Genomic DNA, 20902 nt, shown 5'->3' with positions numbered 1-20902 from the left:
ACACCACATGTCAGATGCTTCACATTTCTCAGAGGAACATGTTGATACAATGCTGAGTGAAAGTGCATCGTCACAGAGTATTTGAGCCATCAAGGGCCATGATCCAAAGTATCCCATCCGTGTCACGTCGCGATACACATTCCGTCCATTCTCCCGCCGGAACGAGGGTGTGCGTGTGTGTGCGGTGTGCGTGAGAGAGCATACCCGCGCGGGGCGCGTGTGTGTGCACGTGCGTGTGTAGGGTCACAGCTTGGTCATGGGGATGTGCAGGTTGTTCCAGGGTCCCATCCACAGCTCCTCCTCGTCGGAGAGCGTGCGCTCGCTGTGGTTCTCCAGCGCCTCTCCCCCGCGCTCCTCCTCCTCCCCCTCCTCCTCCTCCACGTTATCCACCGCCGACTCCCTCTCCTCGCCCGCCTCCCCCCCTCCCTCCCCCCCCTCCTCCTCCTCTCCCTCCTCCTCCTCCAGGTTCCTCTGCATCCGCCCCCACAGGCTGCCGGTTGCCAGGTTGGAGCGCGAGGCCAGGCTCTCCAGCCCGGAGACGCTGGACCCCAGGGAGCAGCTGGAGAGCACGGTGTTCAGGGGCTTGTCGGCGGCCACGTTGGCGCGGAGGGAGGAGCCGGAGGCGGCGGGGGCGGGGCTTCCCAGGGGCAGCCTCTCCTCCTGTGTGGCGGCCATCTTGTCCAGCTTCCTGAAGTGCTTGGCCAGCCGCGAGCTGACCGAGGGGGAGGAGCCCACCTTGATGTTGTTGATGTGTGTCGCCGCGGAGACGGCATTGGCGCCCGGCGCGCGGCGGGTCCGTATGACGGAGCCGTTCTGGGCCAGGTACACGCTCCCGTTAATGTGGTTGTTGGACAGACGGTTCCGGTGGATGGACTCTGGGGCGCTGTCGTCCCCGGTAGAGCTGGTCTCGTACTCCCGGTCCACCACCAGCTTGATACGCTTCTTCCTCCCGTACTGAAAACAAACACGTAAACAAACTGGTCAACAGACAAACCCCCCGATGACATCATGTTGTATGGCTAAGTAGTTACGTCGTAGACGGAGCAAGGCAGACGCACAGCACAGCACACACACCTGAAGAGAAAGGTAAGAACACGTTAAGGGACACGTGTGTGTGTCAGAGAGAGTCAGTGAGGGTGGACTCTGGTGTGTGTATCTGTGAGAGAGGTAGCGAGGGTGTTTTTTTTTGTGTGTGTGTGTGAGAGTGAGTTAGTGAGGGTGGGTTCTGGTGTATGTGTGTGAGAGAGGAGGAGGGAGTCAGTCACTGAGGTACTCTGCTTTGTGTCTACGCCACACAGAGAAGCAATCACGACCCGCTGAGGTTTCATAGGGGAGCATGAGACTGTTGCCACACACAGAGAGGCTTTCAACAGCTTAGAAGCCTGCTGGAAACGCATCTGCAAAGAAAGACAGTCAACAGAGATAGTGTGTGTGTGTGTGTTTGTACCAGGAAGAGAGAAAATGAGGTCAGGAAGGGGCATGCAAGCCATTTAGACGCTTCAGATTCAAAGCACACGGAACTGGAAAAATTACAATAATAAGTTCCACTCAGATAATGAATTCAAATGCAAACCAGGCATTCTGAAGATCTTACTTAATGAATATGAATTTCATTTAAGATGTTATGCCTTCGTTTGCATTTCAATCATCCCTCTCTTCCTCATCCTCTTCCTCTGTGGTCTCGGAACGGTCTCCATGGCTACGGCTGCTGATGGTCCTATCCGTGGTAACCTCCTCCTCGTCATCCTCAGTGATGGGTGATAGGTCGCTAGAGGTGTCAGTCATACCAGTGCTCGTGTCTATATGGTAGCTGGAGCCACCAAAGCCCCGCCTCCGCCCAGCGGAGACGGCTGATTGGCTGGTACTGGACCGCCTGGATGTAGACTCCCCGTGGCTTGGCCCTTTCTCTTCCTCCTCTCCCGAGCTCTCTTCCTCACTGTCCTGGGTGGTGTCTACTGACCCAGATGAGCGTGTGTGTGTGGAGGTCCTGGGTCTGGGTGTCCTGGTGGACCCAGAGGGGCTCGTGTCTGAGGAGGACTTCCTGCCCGAACTTCCCGACGTCCTTGTGCTACTGGAGGAGGAAGAGGAGGAGCCGTGGGCGGTCGATGTTGGGCCTTCCCCACTCTCCCCCGACGTCCCGCTCCCCTCTTCCTCCTCTTCCTCACTCTCTGATCCTGACCCAGATTCCTCCTCTTCCTCTGCGGTGCCAGGCTGGCTATCCGCCTCCGACTCCTCCTTCTCGGTCTGGGACTCCTCCCCCTCCGTCTCGGACTCCGCCTCCTTCTCCGAGTCAGAGTCGGTCTCCGTCTGCGACCGGCTCTCCTCTTCAGAACCCCCCAGTACTCCCCCCTGCTCGTCATCCGAGTCCGGAACGTTCTCCCGGCCCTGCGGTCTGTCCGAGGGTTCTCCTGGGAACGTCCGGCCCGCGCCGGAGGACGGAGAGCCGCTCCTGTCGGAGTAACCCTCATCCCGGACCCCCCACCCAGCGCCGCCCGCCTCAGACTCGCTCCCCTTGGCCTCCCTCGGTCCCCCTTGGCCTCCCCCCCGCCCCCTCCTCTCCTCCCCTGCCGCCCTGGAAACCCGGGACACGTACGCAGACACGCTCCTCTCCCCCACCGAGCCCCCCTGCCCCTCCACGCCTCCCCCCCTCCCTTCCTCACCCGCGGCCCCGGCGGGTCTGCGGGTGAGGGTCAGGCGGGTGAGGGCCGATCCCAGGCGCAGCATGGCCGAGGGCCGAGGTTCCTCCTCCTCGGCGGCGGTGCTCTGGAAGTAGCTCCCATCGATGTCCAGGCTGCCGGCCCGCCCCGGAGGGACGCCGCCCCCCTCCCTTGTGACGCCGAGGGGGTGGACCCGGGCTTTGTTCCAGGGCGGGTGGAGGGTGGGGGGCAGGCCAGGTCCCGAGCTGGGAGACTTGGTCCCAGACACAAGCAGCCTCATCACAGCCTGGAGCCTTGAAACGGCTGTGGATTCCTGGGGGGGTCCCTGGGAGAATGTGTCGCTGGAGGGAGTGTGTGGGGCTTGGTCCTGCTTGCCGCTGGGGGCCTGCCTGGGGGGGCCTCGGGGGCCAGGACCCGGGTGGATGTAGGGAGGGGGTGGACCTTTACCACGCCCACGATCACGCCCTGCAACCTGTGACATGACACCTTAAACTTAAAGACACTGAGGTTGTCTGGATAAACCTCAGATCAGAAACAGCAACACAACAGGCATCATGGCATTTTCAACAACACAAAACTCTTGAGATGTGTCTGTCCAAGACAGCATCACAGCACACAGGGCCTGGAGCCTCCTCCTCTGACACCTCAACCAGGAAGTGAGTCTGCAATCTGAGCAGGTCTAACAGGGTGTCCGGGGGTCAAAGGTCGTACCTCTCCCTCGGACTCCTGGGGGCTGTAGTAGTAGCTCCCGTCGTCCTCCACCACCACCTCTCCGTACTCGTCATACAGGCCTGTCGGAGAGATCAGCTTCCTGCGGCTGCCGTACTGGGGAATGTCATACCTGCACACACACAAACACACACAGTGGGGAGCAGGTAAGCCGTAGGTCAAGGGTCACTGCGGTTGGTGTCCGATTAAGAGCTCTGAGGGCTCCTGGGGACGCAGACACCGTCCAGAAGAACACCTGTGACATCATCAGTCCGCGCCACAGACACACCCCCTGGTACTGTGTTTGTTGGGTATAGAGGAACAAACGTACACAAAGGCTTTCTTTCTCCTCTCCCTTCATTTCTTACTCAACACACACTCATTCACTCTCCCCCACACACACAAACTCAAACACTCACCCATGATCATAATTGTAGTAATCCTGAGTGTAGTAATCTTGTCCAGGGTCGATTCCAGACTCCATAGAGAGCTCCTGGGAAAAAAACAAAACTCTAATTACCTCACAAGAAACAGCCTCTATTCTATCAGCGTCTATATACTCTCACATCCTCTATATATTATCTGTCTCAATATTCTCTCACATTCGGTTTCAGCCTCTATAGAAAAGGATAGAGGTATAGAAAAAGGGCAGGAGAAAGTGAGAGGAAGTAGAGATCAATGGAAGACAGAAAGGAAGAGGAGTGAAAGGAGAGAGAGAGAGAGAGCAGTTCTCATACCTCCGGTCTCAGCAGGGCCGGTCTGAGTAGCTGTTGTTGCTGCCAGAGAAAAGCGAGAGAACACAGAAAGAAAGAAAGAAAGAAAGAGAGTGAGAGAAGAGAGAAGGGTTCAAGGGTACATACGAGAGAGAGAAGAAAGAAATAGATAGAAGGAAGAGATAAAAGAGAACGAAGGAGGAAGCGAGGAACAAGAACAGCCAGACAAAAGACAGAGGAAAAAGATAAGTGGACGTTTCATTAAAAAGATAAAGCGAGTGGATCTGGATGGAGGGAAGCCTGCACTGAAACATAGAGAGAGAGATGTGTGTAGGTCAGGGGAAGTTTGGAGGAGAAAAACAGAGGGATGAATAAAATAGAAGCATATAAGAGGGAGATGAAGGGAGTTTCATAGACAGAGACAGACACAGATGGGCGGGGGATGACAGCGTACATCTTCAGCACGCATCTCTCCCCCATCCCCTCATCCAATCAGCAGACACCCCCACACCAAACACGACATCACAGCTTCCTTTCCGACGGCCTATCAGACGATGTATCTACTGACAGCATGTCAGCCGATACGGCAACCACCGGCAAATGACAGGGAGAAATAGAAGTTTTCAAGGAGGCGGTGTGTATGTGTGTGTATGTGTGCACGTGAGTGCAGTGTGTATGTGGGCTGTGTGTGTGTGTGTGTGGCCGGGTGCAGTTTGTGTGTGGTGTGAGTGTCTGGTGTGTGTGTGTGTCTTGGGGACTCACCTCCTGATGGCCATACCCGCGCCTGTGGAGGAGACACAAAATATTTATTTCTCTAACGTAGAAAAAAGCTGTAGGTGATAGAGAGTCAGACTAACATCATGGCTCTGCCACTGTTTCACTTAGTGCTCAGGGAATTGGACACTTAAATCAAAAGGCTGCGCGGTCTCACTAAAGCAGATATTTTCAGGTCCAACTACATATGAGATGTCACATCTGAAAGTGCCTTGAGGGCTGCTGTGTGAAACTTGTTACAGGGTTTATAAATCTGTTGTGAAAAGTGCCCTACGGATGAGAGAGGGAAGAGAGACTGAAAGGGGGAAGAGAGAGAGGGAGAGAGAGACTGAAAGGAGGAAGAGAGAGAGGGAGAGAGACTGAAAGGGGGAAGAGAGAGAGGGAGAGAGACTGAAAGGGGGAAGAGAGAGAGGGAGGCAAGAGAATGATACACAGAGAAGGTTACACCATAATAACTTCACTAAAGGGACATAACCGTTTTTATAGTTTCTAATCTAATATATTCATAATCATCCCCTGGTTTGGCAGTGCTTTCAGGGTTCAAACTATGTAAATATTGTCTTGGTTGGCTTTATATATAAAGATGTAACTAAACTATGGAAACTCACAACCACCTCCTATAATGCAACACACCCCGAGGTCACAGATCACTAGGCTGACAGGAAGTGGCTGGGTACTTGATTAGGCCAGATGGGTGGTTATCTTTGACAATACCACAACCTTCAGAGATCCATGGCCACATCACACAATAAAATGTGCGATGAGATTAGAAGAAAGAGAAGATATTAGAAGTGAGAAGAAGAGATTAGAAGAGAAGAGATTAGAAGAAAGAGAAGAGAAACTACTTAGTGCAAAACGTTGCAGGAATTAGAATTCCCTCTGGCGTTGTGATGATCACGGGGAGGTAAACAAGACAGTTGTTCTCTAATGCCGGCGTAATGAGCAGCTCAAATGAAGATTTATCACTGAACAACCACTGGTGACTTTGAGAGGACTTTGAGCTTCCCTCAGCGCCCCCTCTCCCTCCTCCCCATCCTCCTTCTCCTCCCTGCTGTGCTGGTGATATGGTCCTTGTGTCTGTGTGTGTGTGTGTGTGTATGTGTCAGTAGGGAGAGGGCGTGCTCTTTAAGATGTAAAATGTACAAACCCGGAAACATGTTTCGCCTCAAGAGACTGGGTTGACGAGAGTTGAAGCACAAAGGTAGGTGTATATTCAGAGCTGATGGGAGAGGAGGAAGGAGGACAGAGGAGTGGATGAGGGGAGAGGAAGGGTGGAAGAATGAGAGAGAGGAGAATGTTGGGAGAGGAGAAGATGGGTGGAAGGAGGAGAGAGGGGAGGAAGGGGGAAAGCTGGGGTGGAGAGTGGAGGACTGTCCCTGTTCAGTCTGAGCTGAAGCTGCTGTTACAGCTGGCTACCCCCTATCTTTACTTCTGAAATCACGGTAGCAGCATGTCTGACGTGCTCTCTCTCTCCCCCTTTGTCTTTCTCTCTCTCTCCCTTTTGCTCTCTGTCAGTCTGCAACTCTTTCTTGCTCTCTCTCTCTCTCTCTCTTCCTCCGCGTGTCGATTGGAATGTGCAGCAGGCTGGAGAACCGAGGAGTGTGTGACAGAAGATGTGACAGAAGACAGGCCAGATTAGAAGAAAGAGACTAAGAGAGAGATGAGAGAGAGAGAGACTGAGTAAAAGAGGGAGAGTGAGAGAGACAGAGAGAGGGACAGACAAGGAGGCATACTGAGGAAAAAAAGGAAAGAGAGACAGAGTATAGTAGAGAGAGAGTATAACAGAAACAGTGAAACTCTCAAGAATCTTTTCTTTGAATGTTGTTATTTAAATGGCCATTAGTCATTACAGGGCAGACTATAGGGAGTCACCAACCATTCATGGTGTATTTACACTAAAACATACAGACAAACTAACATGCAATGTCTTTCTGAAAATAATGTTCTTGAAAAATGAAAACATAAAAACAACATAGAAACGAAGACGACATCTGGGATTGAAGAAAGAAACATCCAAATGACACAAAAGGAATAAAAGTCTCTGATGAAATGATGAAACAGTGATGAAGGGGAGAGGAATGTAGAGGGAGAGAGAGAGAGGAGAACAGAAGAAGAGAGAGAGTGAGAAAGATCACATGACTGTTGAATGCGAAGGGAAGCGTTTCTCCAGCTCCTCCACTATGGAGTTCATGTTGGGGTGGGGCTGCGGGGCCCGGGGGGGGGCGGGGGCGGGGGGGGAGGGGGCCCGCTCCAGGGGCGTCTCCAGATCCGCTGCGTCCAGGGAGTCCAGCGACTCCATGGACGCCTGGCTCTTCAGCATGCTCTTCAGGGGGTTCTGCTTCTGGTCGATCTGGCTGTACATCTTGGCCACCGACTTCTCCAGGGCTGCAATGTTGGGGATGGTCTTCAGAATGCCCCTCAGCTCCCTCTTGGGGGCCTCGGGTTCGGGGAGAGGGGGCGGCGGGGCCCGCAGGGACACGGGCCTCAGCGTGGTCACGGCGGGCAGGGGCGGCAGGACGAAGGCCGAGGGGTGTTTGGGGGAGGGAGAGACGGGAGGTGGGAGGGGAGGCGGGGGCGGTGGGGCGGGGCCGGGTGGAGGCGGAGGGGACGGGGGGGGCGGAGGGACGGAGGGGGGAGGCGGGGGGGCGCGGGGGGAGGGAGGGGGGGAGGCGGAGGGCGGGGGAGGGGCGGGGGCGCGGGGGGTGGGAGGGGGGGAGGCGGAGGGCGGGGGAGGGGCGGGGGCGCGGGGGGTGGGAGGGGGGGAGGCGGAGGGCGGTGGAGGGGCGCGTGGGGAGGGACAGAGGGAGGCGGAGGGCGGGGGAGGGGCGGGGACGCTGGGGGGGTCTGGGATGATCTCCAGGCTGACCTCGTAGGGCTCGCCGGCCGAGGCGGAGAAGCTGGAGCTGAACCTCCGCAGCACGGGCGGCGTGGGCTTGCGGCTGGGTGGCGGGGTCCCGCCGTCACTCTGGGTGATCACGATGCTCGGGGCCACCTGCGGTGGGGGTGTCGGGGGCGCGGCTGGCGGCGGCGGCGGCGTCATCTGCTGCGGGCACCCGAACACGGAGAGCAGGAAGTCCGGGGAGAGGGAGCCCCGCGAGTCCCGGCTCTGCCTCTGCCTCATCTCCTGCAGCTGCTCAAATTGCCTGGCCTGCTCCTTCACCGTCAGCTTGGGCCCCAGCTCCGCATCCTCGTCCTCCTCCAGGTCCGCGTCCAGCCCGTCGTCCCGGCTGGCCCGCAGCTCCGACTGCAGCAGCTCCAGCTCCCACTGGACCGGGTCCATCACCACCTGGCGCCTCAGTGACGCGTACATGTCCCGGCGCCGCAGCCTGGAGGGCAGGGTCCAGCTGTGGCCTCCCCCTGCTCCTCCCCCACCGCCTCCTCCGGGGGAGAAGCGGAGGAAGGAGTCCCGGAGGAGGCCTCTCTTGGGCAGGGAGCCGCTCCCCAGGAGGTCCCTGCGCCTCTGGCTGCGGCCCAGCGTGTCCGGGCTGCTCAGGGTGCCGTCGTAGAACAGCGGGTTCTTGGTGGTGAGCGGGTTCTCGTCCGACAGGAAGGTGATGTTGGACTCGGACTTGGGCATGTTGTTGAGGAGGATGCCGTTGGCGCTGGACTGCTGGTGGGCGGCGATGGCGCGCGAGGCGAAGCTGCTGATCAGCCGCTGCCGGTCGCCTTCCTCCAGAACGCAGCGACGGCTGCGGGCGGCGGAGGGCGCGGGGAGAGACAGCACACCCCAAAAGTGATAAGATGGAGGGAAGGCGAGAGGTGAAGGATGAAAGGATGGAGGGCGGAGAGCTACATAATTCCAACCCTAACCCTGCACTAGCACAACAAGGGGGGGGGGGGGGGTATCTTAGCGGGGTTAGAGCATTTGACTGCCGATCTAAAAGCTGCGGGTTCTAATCCTCATCTGTGCATTGCTTAGGCTAAACGTGTCTGCTAAATAAATACGCTATCAAATGCGTTCACAACACTAGTAAACCCCCATATAAACCCAGCAGATCCTTCTAGATCCCTCTAGCGCCAGTGAGAAGACTCGGCATTCTGCACTAACACGTTCCACAGCCGCGATCCAGCCCTACGAGGATCGGAGGAGATCTAGAGGTTGGAAGACTGAGGCTAAAACACACAACGTACGATCCTCTGTGACATCCCCTTACCTCTCTCCTCTCCTAGCATTTGTTACAGAGCAAAACACGACACATTAATCCAGAGTCTCAACAACTGGCAACAGCTCTGATCTGCATTGTAGACAGTGGGGTTCACTACTGAAATGCAGTAGGCTGTTATACGATGGGAGAATGGAAAGGATTCACCATTGGCATGCTAATCTTAATCAGTGGATCAAATCTGATCCACCAATCAGGATTCACGCATGCCAATGATAGATCCTTCAATATCTCCCATGCTACACACACCTTCAAACTAATCAGTAAACTATTCTACACACACGGGAACCGCTACCCTTATGCTACGACAAGTCGACAAACACCGACACACCATTAGCTATGCTTTTACACACAAGCACAATCTACAGAAAAAAAGCAGCGCTAATGCTTAAGCTAGCACAGTTTGAAAGAACATCCGCACATGTACTCACTTCAGTCTGGAGTCCAGGGAAGGATGGAGGAGAGCAGAGGATGGACCGATGGAGAGGAGAGAGAGACAGGTGAGTGTGAAGGGGAAAGCGTGGACAAGAAGGATCAGCGATGAATAAAACCGACGAGAGTGTGCGGAAGAGTTCCAGAACCCTCTTTGGTGTGCTGGTTAATCGTAGCCTACTGGTTTGGTTGGTGGCCTATAGGGGAATGCTGTTGGTGTTTACATCCTCTAGGGGGGGGGCGAGGGGAGGGTTGTGAGTGCATAGGGAGTTTGACTACAGCAGCCAAGCAGACTAGGGTCCAGCTGGTGACAGAACCACATCCTCCATCCCAGCCCAGCCAGTACATCCCAGCCCAGCCAGTACATCCCAGCCCAACCCGGTGCAGCCCAGCCTGGTACAGCTCAGCCTAGCTCGCTACAGCCCAGCCTAGCTCGCTACAGCCCAGCCCAGTCCAGTTTATCCCAGCCCACAACACGAAGTCTATTCAATGCCCAGCAGCAAACAGCCCTAACACACAGGTGCTCAAGCACTCCGGATCTTATCGATTGACTTCATTATGTTCCCCACAGCCCTTATGAATTAGGGGTGGAATTTATTTCAATTATCTTTAATTGACGTCTCTGTCCCTGCTATGCATGTGGCCTCGCTCAAAGGTCCATCGCCCACCATAAGAATATCTGTAATTTCCCATTCCCAGCACGCTGTGTCTTATTATGCTAATGCCCGCAGGAAATCTCAGAGGGAGAGGCTGCGGATAGGGAAAGCACAACTTCCCTCCCGTCACGTCGGCATGGAGACGGTACGAGCCGAGACGACGCGTAGAACACGGAACCCGACAACTGCAGAACCGAGAACTCGGAACCAGAACGCACCCTCATGGTAACGTGGAGGAATCGTCGAAAGGATAGATACGATTCAGCCCAGCAAAGCTTCCAGCACAGTCTACGCTGTACACTGTAAAAGTCCCGGACGGGAATTGAACCCCAAGTCTCCTGAATCTGACCAAAGGACAACCTCGCTGAGCTAAAGCTTCAGGAACCAAGGAGCCATGTCTGTAGGCCTGAGCAGGCCTGTTCCCCCCCCCCCCCCCCGTGACACTCACATGGTGCTGTCTCCAAGCTCCTCGTACAGGTTGTTGGTGGGGGCGCCCACACTCTTGCCGCTTGGCAGGGCCATCTGAATACGGGCTGTCTTGGCACACTCTGCCTGGCGCCTGGGTCGCAGGAGGGAAGGGGTTCACACACGGTTACCCACACCCAAGTGTATCGTCACTGACAGAGATTGTATGTTGTATGAATAGTATTCCTACAGCTGACACATTGAATACATTTCACATTGACATATCCCGTCACAAATAATAAATGCTAGAGTTGACATGACCTAACCCAACCAGAAACATTTTCTTTTTCTTTTTATCGTAGCTTTACACATTGTCATTATGTTGGTATTTTTCTACTCAATTCCGAAATGTACTTCAAATTATATTGTATATTCACATACGTGTTGACAACATCAACATAATGTAAGTATGTTTGTACTTATACTTTGTATGTGTAATTTCAGCACAATATTCTTTAGCTAGGGGTTATCAAAAATGTCACTAGTAAAACGGATATATGTTATACACCTGATTTTCACAGAAATGAAGCCCATGCTAGTTAGTAAGGTTGTCTTCTATTGTACTATCTGCTCTTTCTTGCATTGTTACCTTTGGGTTTATCGTTTCAAGGCTTCAGAAAAAGTTGGGTTCTGAGTGAACTGCACCAATATAATTCTGAGAGGACACTTTTGAATTATACATGCAGACACACAGATGTATTTGCAATCTGGTACAAACTGGATCTGACGGAACAATAAACTCAAAGAAAGCTATTTTGCCAAGTCATTTCTTATTTATACAGGCTAGGACTGCAACATTCGGCAGAAATGTGGAGAAACGAGCCTTCCTTCCATCAATAATACAGTTTTTATTAGCAGGCAATATCGTTGCCCTCTCTGATCTCAATCACTGACTGGAGAAAGAGTGGGGAAGCCGGAAGGCACAACCAAACACGTTCACCGCAGAAGACCAAGATAATCATGAGAAAGATGACGATACTCACTCTTTAAACCTGTTGATAATGACAGCAGAGAATGGAAGAGGGACGGAGAGAAAGAGAAACAGCGTGAGTCATAAGGATGCAATTTACAGGGACAGAGATCATTGTTGTCATTGCCACAGCTTAATATTATCCCTGGTGCTGGCACAGAAACACAGCTTGCTATGCTGCTTGTTTCCCCCTGCGGTGACTGTAGAGACAAGGGCACTGAGGCGAGTCACGGAGGATTCCGCTGTAGAGGAATGTGTCATCCCTCTGTTTACCGTTCTCCGCCACCTCCGCCATGCGCTGCCTTCAGCTCTCTCTCTCTCTCTCTCTCTCTCTCTCTCTCTCTCTCTCTCTCTCTCTCTCTCTCTCTCTCTCTCTCTCTCTCTCTCTCTCTCTTTCTCTCTCTCTCTCTCTACCCCCCCGCAGCGCCCGTACTCACTGCCTGTAGGTGACGATGACGATGAGGATGGCGGGGATGCAGCAGAGGATGATGATGATGGCGAGGGCGAGCAGCGCCCCCTCGCTGTAGCCCAGCGTTTGCACGGCCTTCCTCACGCTGGTCACCACGTCAGGCGTGCGCACCTCCAGGATGCGCCCGCCGCGCCCCAGGTACGGCTGGAACTCCTTGTTGATGTCCAGCAACTTCCCGTCCAGGAACCTGCGTACAGGAAGGAGAGGGAGGTCGGTAGCTGTGGAGCGCAGGAAACAGGAGGTTGTCACTGGGTTGGTTGGGTGGTTTGGTGGGATGAAGTTATTGTGTATCGAGTGTATGTGTCTGCGTGTGTGTGTTCAGCCCATGTTCATTTTTACAAGGAAATGAACAAACACTACCACAGCATTTAAATCAACAGCACAATGAGGTATTTGTTAGACCATGTGACCAACTGCTCTCTGCTGTGCTGAGACTGAAACAGGCAGAGCTGCGTGTGTGTGTGTGTTTGTGTTTCAGTGTGTGTGTCTGTGTGTATGTCTGTGTGTGTTTGTGTGCGTGCATGTGTGTGTGTCCGTATGCAAGTGCGTCTGTGTGTTCCATTGTGTGTGCGAGGCAGCAGGCTGCAAGGCAGTGAGTGGCAGAACTAGGGCTGTTGTCACAGGGGGGTTCTAGAGGTTGACTCTAATGGACCTGTGAGCGTAGGCCAGCGCGTAACATAGAGCACAGTAATAGACCATGTCAACCCTGAACACCCCCGCCCCCCACCCTGCCCACTCTGATCCCCCCTCACATACACACACACCCCCCGTCACACCAGTCCTCAGTCTATGTCCCTGCTGAAAGCACACTTCTCCCAGCAGCCCCCCCCCCCCCCCACACACACACACACAGACACACAGACAGACAGGTCACACACACCTCCCCTGACCTTCATCCTGCATACGGGACGACTCTGCCCTAAAGCCCTCACTGACAAGGGCTGAGGAGATGAGTGTGTCAGAGTGTCACTTTGTATGTCAGTGTGTGTGTGTGTTGTGTGTAGGTGTCAGTATATGTGCTTGCACATGTTACATATGTATGTCTGTGTTTGTGTATGTGTGTGTGCTAGGGAAGGCGGAGTGGGTGACGGCAGGCTCCAGGCAGGCTCACTTGAACAGCTCCTGTCTGGAGATGGCTCTGTTGGTCAGAGGGTCAATGGCGTACACCATCAGGTCAGACTTCCCATAATCCTCCTGCTCAAAGCCGTCTCCGAAGCGACGAGGCCCGATGGATTCCACCACCACCTTGGCCCCCGGGATCTGATCCTGCACGTACCGCTCCAGAATACTGGACACACACAGGTATGACACACACACACACACACAGGTATGACACACACACAAACATGCATAGACACACACACATATACAGGCATAGACACACATACAGGCATAGACACACACATACAGGAATAGACACACAAAGACACACACACATACACACACAGAGACACACACACACCAGACACACACAGATGCAGACATACACACACACATACACACACATGTTAAGTGATGAACACACACACACACACACTTCATTTAGCAGCCGTCAAACAGCAGGGGATGGTTTTATCCTAGAGTGCTGGTGATAAAAACAGTTGCGGTTATTCATGGCCCCAGGCCCTCCACGCCACGCTGATTCCCGTCCCTCCTGCAACACCTGCCCGCCACTGAAAGGGCTTGGAGTTAAGAGAGCTGAAGTGTTTCTTCTCCCAGACACTCAGGAAGACGCATCACGCACACACACACCAGCGGGGGAGCTAAATATCAGATCCGGCCTTGAGACGAGAACATGACATCTAGATAGGGTGCTTTGCTGTAATTACACGGAGACACGCGCAGAAACCGAGATGGATGCGATGAGAGTGATGTAGGAGATGGCACAGGCAACGACGGGGATAGAAATATAAAATAATACATGTGTGCCATAGATGTCTACCGTACTGAGATGACTATAGATCAATAGATGTTTCTCATACCAGATGTGCAAGCCTGGATAAATAAAGGGATACTATACTGGACATGTTATCTTAGATATCTAGATACATGTTGTACCAGATGTGTCTTGGATATATGGATGTTGTGTAGGTCTAGATGAGTGTTCTACTTGACGTGTCACCTGATCAGCTGCTCCTTGTTTTGCTCCACCACGGTGGGAGGAACGTTGGAGACCACCACCTGCATGTCCAGCTGGTTCACCACCGACACCTGGACAACACACACACACATACACACACACCGGTTAACACACACAGCATAACACACACCAGTCAACAGATACACACACACACAGTCAACACACATACATATACACACACACTGGTTAACACACACAAAGAGATAAACACACACGCACACACACACACCAGTTAACAAACTCATACACACAAGTCAACACACACAGGACATAACACGCAGGATAACACACACAGGACAAAAACACACACAAGCAGCTAGATCCAGATCTGGGAGCAGATCCAGGACTTGGATGAGGAGGTTCTGTAGAAGGATCTGGTCCAGTATTCTTGTTAATCCCAGAGCAGGCCAGAGGAACAGGCCTCAAATGCACTATCAATGACTCCTATCTGGCCTGGGATGGACCCATCGACGGTGCTGGCCAATGGCCAACAACACTGGACAAACACACACACACACACGCACACACATACGCATACCAACTCAAACACACACACAAACAAGCAGGCACACAAACACGCATTCCAACTCACACACACACACACACACACACAAGCAGGCAGGCAGGCACGCACAAGCACACACACACACACAAAGACACGTTGGCCACACAATCCACAACACTTGGCACTGTGCTCTCTTTGTCCCCTCTGCATTGATTAGAACATCAATACTTTGTCGTTTTTAAACTAAAGTGTTTTCTTCAAGTGTGTGGGGGAGGAGTGTGTTGAGCGAAGCAGTCCAGAGTGAGATATTAGTCCTGTGGTCTGGTGCCCATCCACAAACTGGAGCCTTGTTTCCTCTATAGAGCCCTGACATGGATTGGTTGTGTGTGTGTGTGTGTGTGTTTTATCAACTATAGAACCAGTAAGGCTAACCAAAGCATTATAACAGTCAGGAAACTGTTAGTGGTATTGTGGTTGTCCACAATCCCATTTCCAAAGATGTTATCTACGTAGGTCAAGGTATGCCAATAAAGTTTTTATCTCTTGAACCTGGAACACCATCGTGCCCACGCGGTAAAAGCTACAATTAGTATGTCCGTTTGAAGGGTAGTGTAATAGCTTTTTCCTGCTCCTCCTTACAGGTAGGGTCTGTCAATAAAGTTTCGGTTTGAATCGTAATCACGTGACCACTCACCACAACTTCCGCCTTGCTGCTAAGCCCCTCGCCGTAGTTGTCGGTGGCAACGACGGTGAACTTGAAGTAGGAGCGCCGCAGGTTGCGGTACATGATGGCGGTCTTGATCAGGCCGGTCAGAGGTTCGATGACGAAGCCGTCTTTGCCGTCAGCCGTGGGCGGTATGATGAGACGGTACGACATCGCACTGTAGTTTCCCGTGTCCTTGTCGACAGCCTGGCATGTACACACACACACAAACACATGTACAACCAGGCGTTTACACAGAGATACACATATGCACAAAGGCAAAGGAACCCACACAGATATGAACTAAAGTGTGTGCACAAGCACGTACACGAACAAACACACACACACAGACGTAAGTAACATTCTGCTCATTTCAGAGCTCATTGCTGTTAGTCAAGCACTTTGTTGTAGTTCTTCTGTGAAACTGTAGGGGGAGTGTTTGAGCTGTGAGCGCTCGTGTGCTCCAGCTTATGTCTTCCAAACACACACCCACACACACGCTCACGCACACACGCGTGCACACACACAGTGACAGTGAGTTATATTGGGAGTGTGTGAGTGGGACCAGGGTAGAGGACAGGCCCCTCCCCCCAGGACTCATTAAGACTAACAATGTCTCCTCAATATGCTCAATAGTTCACCAAGAACCACTAGAATTCTCACAGGTGTGTTCTAAGTGAACTGCACCAATATAATTCTGAGAGGACACTGACAGGAATTCTCTCCATGCTCCGTGCCTCCTTCCTCTCTCTCCAATCCTCCCTCCCTCCATTTCTTTCTCTCCTCCCAGTCGCTCTTTTCTTCCATCTCTCACTTCCTCTTCTCTCTCTCCCTCCCTCCCTTGCTGCCTCCCTCCCTTCAATCCGCCCTTGCTCTCCCTTCCTCCCTCCCTCTCAATTAGTTAGAGCAGAGGCCAAAAGAAAAGGGTGAAGAGAGGAGGACTAAGGAGTGAGAGAACGGCACAGGGAGCGAAACGAGAAAAAACATCCCTTCATGTTCTCTCGGTGTCTCCATGGCACGCTCTCTATTCTCCATCTCCTTCTATCTCCTCTCCGTCGCTCTCTCTCTTTCCTCCCATTGGTCCCTCTCTCTCCTCTATCTCTCTTTTGCCCTTCCCGGATCTCTGTCTTCAGCCCCCCCCCCCCCCCCCCCCCCCATGCACTCCTGGAGGATTCAATTATCCCTTCCTTGTTCCAGACTAATGAAAGGGTTTACAGGGTGGGTGACCAGGGGGGTGCTACCAGGCCACAAAGAGGAGGCCAGCGCTCGGGGTCCTGCTACCCAGAGAGTTGAGCTGAGGAGGGGGGCCGGGGCTCAGGGATCACCCCTACACAGAGAGAACCAAAATTGCTTGTGCACAAACACAAAACGGCAAACACAGACACGTACACACACCCGCCAACCCGGACACACACACCTACACACACAGAGAAAAGACTTGCCCTTAGAGAAGGGGAGAAGGGGGTGGGGCGGGGGTAGCTCCGTTAATCTGACCTGCTAATCTCATTACACTCAGGAATACAGGATCATCGAGAGAGAGCAGCTCAGGGCAGATTGTCTACACAGTAACCATGTTCACACACACACACACACACACACACATGTAGGTCGAGACACACACACACTCGGGCGCAGGTGTGGCGTACCTGGACCTGCAGGACGGAGGTGAAGGTCTTGGCGTCCTCGGCCACGCCCCCCAGGTACAGAGCCTGGAGGAACTCAGGTGCGTGGTCGTTCTCATCCTGAACCTGCACCACCACCTTGGCTGTGTTGGCTGGACACACACACACACACACACTGCTCAATAGACGCACGCAAACAGAGTAGTTCAATACACACATGCTGGCAGTGCTAAAGACACGCTATGGGCAAACTGTAGGAGGGTAACTCTAAACCTGCTCGCGAACCCTGAACCACAGCTGTGTTGTGCCGGCTCCACACAGAGACACACAGACCGGCCTGGATCTGGGCCCCAACTCTGTCCGTCCCTCCCTCCCTCCCTCCCTCCCTCCCTCCCTCCCTCCCTCCCTCCCTCCCTCCCTCCCTCCCTCCCTCCAGCCCTCCCTCCTTCCCTCAGCCACCCCTCCTTCCCCCCTGGTTCTCCAGAGGAGGGCTCACTCTTGGAGGGTGCTCGCAGGTTGGAGGCCACCACCCTCATGGAGTCGGCCTCCACCTTGAGGACGAAGCTGCTGTTCCTCTCGTAGTCCAGAAGTCTGGCCGTGGAGATCACTCCTGTGCTGTTGTTCACCGCAAACTCGCCTGACACACACGCGCACGCAGACACAGAGGCACACGCATACACACAGAGACACACATGCACATTTATACACAAACACAAAGAGACATACATACACACAGAGACACGCACACATTTATACAAAAACACAAAGAGACATACATACACAGAGAGAGAGAGAGAGACACACACACACATGCATGCACATAGAGACACATTCATTTCTAAGTAGTCGTCTGAAACAAACACTTAAAGGCCCACACATTGTCAGGATCTCTATAGCGGTACACAAACACATACACTCACCCCCCTCGTTGCCCTCGACGATGGAGTAGATTATGGTTTGATTGACAGCTGCTGCAAGTATGATGCCAACCATGGTCCCCACGGACGCCTCCTCACTGACAGGAGGAAACCTAGAACACACACCACACGCACACACTGCTCAATAGACTGCTCAATAGACACACAAACAGCGCACGCACACACACACACACACACACAAATGTCAAGGAAGGCTACCTTCTAGTTTTTAAACGATTTCATGCAAACAGTAGGCCTGTGAAGAGAAACAGGGAGGATTAACTACCAATGTTAGCACAGCTTCATGAAGGACAATTTGGTCTAGAGTTTGTTGCAGACACACACACACACACACACACCGCTACACAATCACTTGGCTCCTGAGAGAAAAGGGTGGTGCATGATGAACCAGGTAGCAGCATCTAGCGGCTGTGGTTAATGTGTGTGTTTTTCTGTCTGTCTACCTGTCTGTCTGATGTCTGTCTACCTGTCTGTGTGTCTGTCTGCCAAACTGTCTGTCTGCCTGACAGACATTGTCTGTGTTCGTGTGGAGACACCTGCAGCATGGTAATACAAGCTGCTCTGCTGGAGGAATATTACTGTGACCTGCGGGCTAGCCAATATCTCCCAACAAGCAAACACACACTCACACACTCCCACACTCACGCACAAACATTTTTTGAAAATTGTATTTTTGAAGAGCATTCTTTGTAGATTTCTTTCTTTCAGTTTTTCTTTTTCCTTTTTTTTACCTCAATACCATGTCTGAGCTGCCTCATTCTGCTGTATCCCACCGATCTTGTGTGTGTGTGTGTGTGTGTGTGTGTGTGTGTGTGTGTCCTCCTTGCTCAAGGTCCTTACGTATGCACAAACCAGCCTCAATTCTTTTTTTTGAAGGCAGGCATGACACACACACACACACCCACACAAGCACACACACGCCCCACAAGCACACACACACACGCCCACACAGCATGAGGAGTGTTCCTCCCATCAGCCAGCAGTCTCCAGTATGAGGGTATTACAGCTGTTAGTCTTCTCCTCCTGCAGTTCTGGGTTAATGTTTTCACACACACACACACACACACACACCTGCCAGAGTGTGTGGTGCTCAGTAACTCAGTCACTGTGGTAATCCTTATTCACCAATCAGAGCTCTTGCTCGCCCAGCCTGTGGCCAAGCTGTGTTCGCCGAGATAACAGAAAACGCATCCACACACACATGCACACACACACACACACACACACACACGAACACTCATACACACACAAACACGCATCCACACACACTCTCACTCTTTGACACCTCACTAATGGCTGCTCCAGAAGCCCGTTCCTAAGTGTTGGCCTCTAATGAGGTCCACAGAGCGAAGCCAGCCACACTCCAGCCTCGCAGTCCTCATCTCCTCTCCTCCATCAGTCAACCTGCTGCCGTCTATCTTTAGACCTCTCTCTCTCTCTCTCTCTCTCTATCTCTCCCTCCTTCCATCTATCTCTACTCCTCTCTGTCCCTTGTTTTTTTCTCTCTCTCTCTTCAACTATGTCTCCTGTTTGCCTCTTTCTTTTTCTGCATCTTCCCCCGTCTTCCACTTGCCCCCCTTCTCTCCCATCTCTCTCTCCCCCTCTATGTCTCTCTCCATTCCCCCTATCTCTCTCTCCACATCTCCCTTTCTCTCCATTTGGCTCACTCCATCCCTCTCTCCATCTCCCTCTCTCTCCCCATTTATCCCTCTCGCTCCATCCCTCTCTCCCGAGTACAGTATCAGTGATCAGCAGAAGAGGCCAAATCTGCTCAGAGTGCAGCCGAGAAAGATAATCCTTCTAGAGACTTCTGGAAGAATTCGAATGTTTTGCCATGGAGATGAGCTGTGCACTCAGACAGACACCTCATCTGCCACATTCTAACAGCTTTCCAGGGTTTTAACACCAAAACGTATTCATGGTCAAAAGGGTGAAAAACGTAATAAGTTCTTAAGTGTACATAAAGTTGAGCCATCTGGAGTGCATGGCAACATGGACGAGGTCAGATAATTTACAATAAATCACGTCAACATCCCTTTCTGACAGAAACGACTGCTTGACTGAGATGGGGACATACAGTAAACATGGAGAAATCGAGTATGCCTCATCTTTTCCTCTTTTCTCAGGCATTGACCGAATTGACAAAAAACATGTATCCCTCAACAAAAGCAGCACAATCGCTCACAGAGCCGTGTAAAACACCATTAAAGCCTGAGCTGAATAATACATGGTTCTTATAATTCAGTATAACTACCTCTGATGACTTGAATACAAATGAAGAGAAACAGCCAGTAATCTCACAGAAAGCTTGGCTGTGGTAGGGAGAGGGGGTTACTGGTTACCAAGAGGGTTCCAACACACACACACACGCACAAACATGCACACACACTCACACACACTCCTCCAGCTTGGTATTCAGACAACATCGATCTGCTGTTTGGAGGCAGGAGGATAAACTCTTTCTAAAAATGGATGGATGTATGGACGGATGGATGGACGGATGGATGGAGGAATAAGTGAGAAATGGATGGGCGGATAGACAGAATGGAGGGATGGAAAGAATGGAGAGATTAATGGATAGACAGAGTGAAAGAAAAAGAGAGGAAGAGGGGGAGAGCTAAAGCTAACTATTGTCTTACCCCCCACCCCTCCCCCCCAAGCAGAGAGACAACCTCCAGTAAAAGATCCTTTAGAAGTGTCCTCTCCCACTAAAATGCTTGGCTCTGGAATTATAAGCCGGCTGACCTTTTCAAAACTGGTTGTGTGTGTGTAAGTGTGCGTGTGAGTGAATATGTGTGTGTGTGTGTGTGTGAATATGTGTCTAAGGAGCTCACAGTCGTTTGGCATACTGCTGTCCTCTCCAAACAGGAGTTTTAAGGTCAGCCATCAGAGCAGTGCACTCTGGGAAGTGTGGCTGGTCTACCGGAGTCTCGCGTCTCTCACGGGGCTGTCAGAATAACAAGCCGTTGGGAGCCATGCATAATGGA

The 20902-nt window shown here is 52.6% G+C and overlaps 1 protein-coding gene across 1 annotated transcript in view; it reads right to left on the bottom strand.

Annotated features, from left to right (window-relative positions):
* Positions 1-243: 243 nt before the first annotated feature.
* The window catches only part of pcdh15b (protocadherin-related 15b), a 67801-nt gene continuing 47142 nt past the window's right edge, over positions 244-20902 (bottom strand). The window contains 17 exon segments of the mRNA XM_067245171.1: positions 244-946; positions 3382-3498; positions 3785-3858; positions 4103-4141; positions 6993-7289; positions 7719-8541; positions 10421-10438; positions 10552-10662; positions 11552-11560; positions 11976-12194; positions 13119-13295; positions 14130-14218; positions 15347-15562; positions 17002-17129; positions 17474-17614; positions 17898-18007; positions 20750-20862. Coding sequence (XP_067101272.1) covers positions 244-946; positions 3382-3498; positions 3785-3858; positions 4103-4141; positions 6993-7289; positions 7719-8541; positions 10421-10438; positions 10552-10662; positions 11552-11560; positions 11976-12194; positions 13119-13295; positions 14130-14218; positions 15347-15562; positions 17002-17129; positions 17474-17614; positions 17898-18007; positions 20750-20862 — 3384 coding nt within the window.

This window comes from Osmerus mordax, chromosome 10, assembly GCF_038355195.1.
Source record: "Osmerus mordax isolate fOsmMor3 chromosome 10, fOsmMor3.pri, whole genome shotgun sequence".
Taxonomy (NCBI): domain Eukaryota; kingdom Metazoa; phylum Chordata; class Actinopteri; order Osmeriformes; family Osmeridae; genus Osmerus; species Osmerus mordax.
This window is presented reverse-complemented; position numbering and strand designations above follow the sequence as displayed.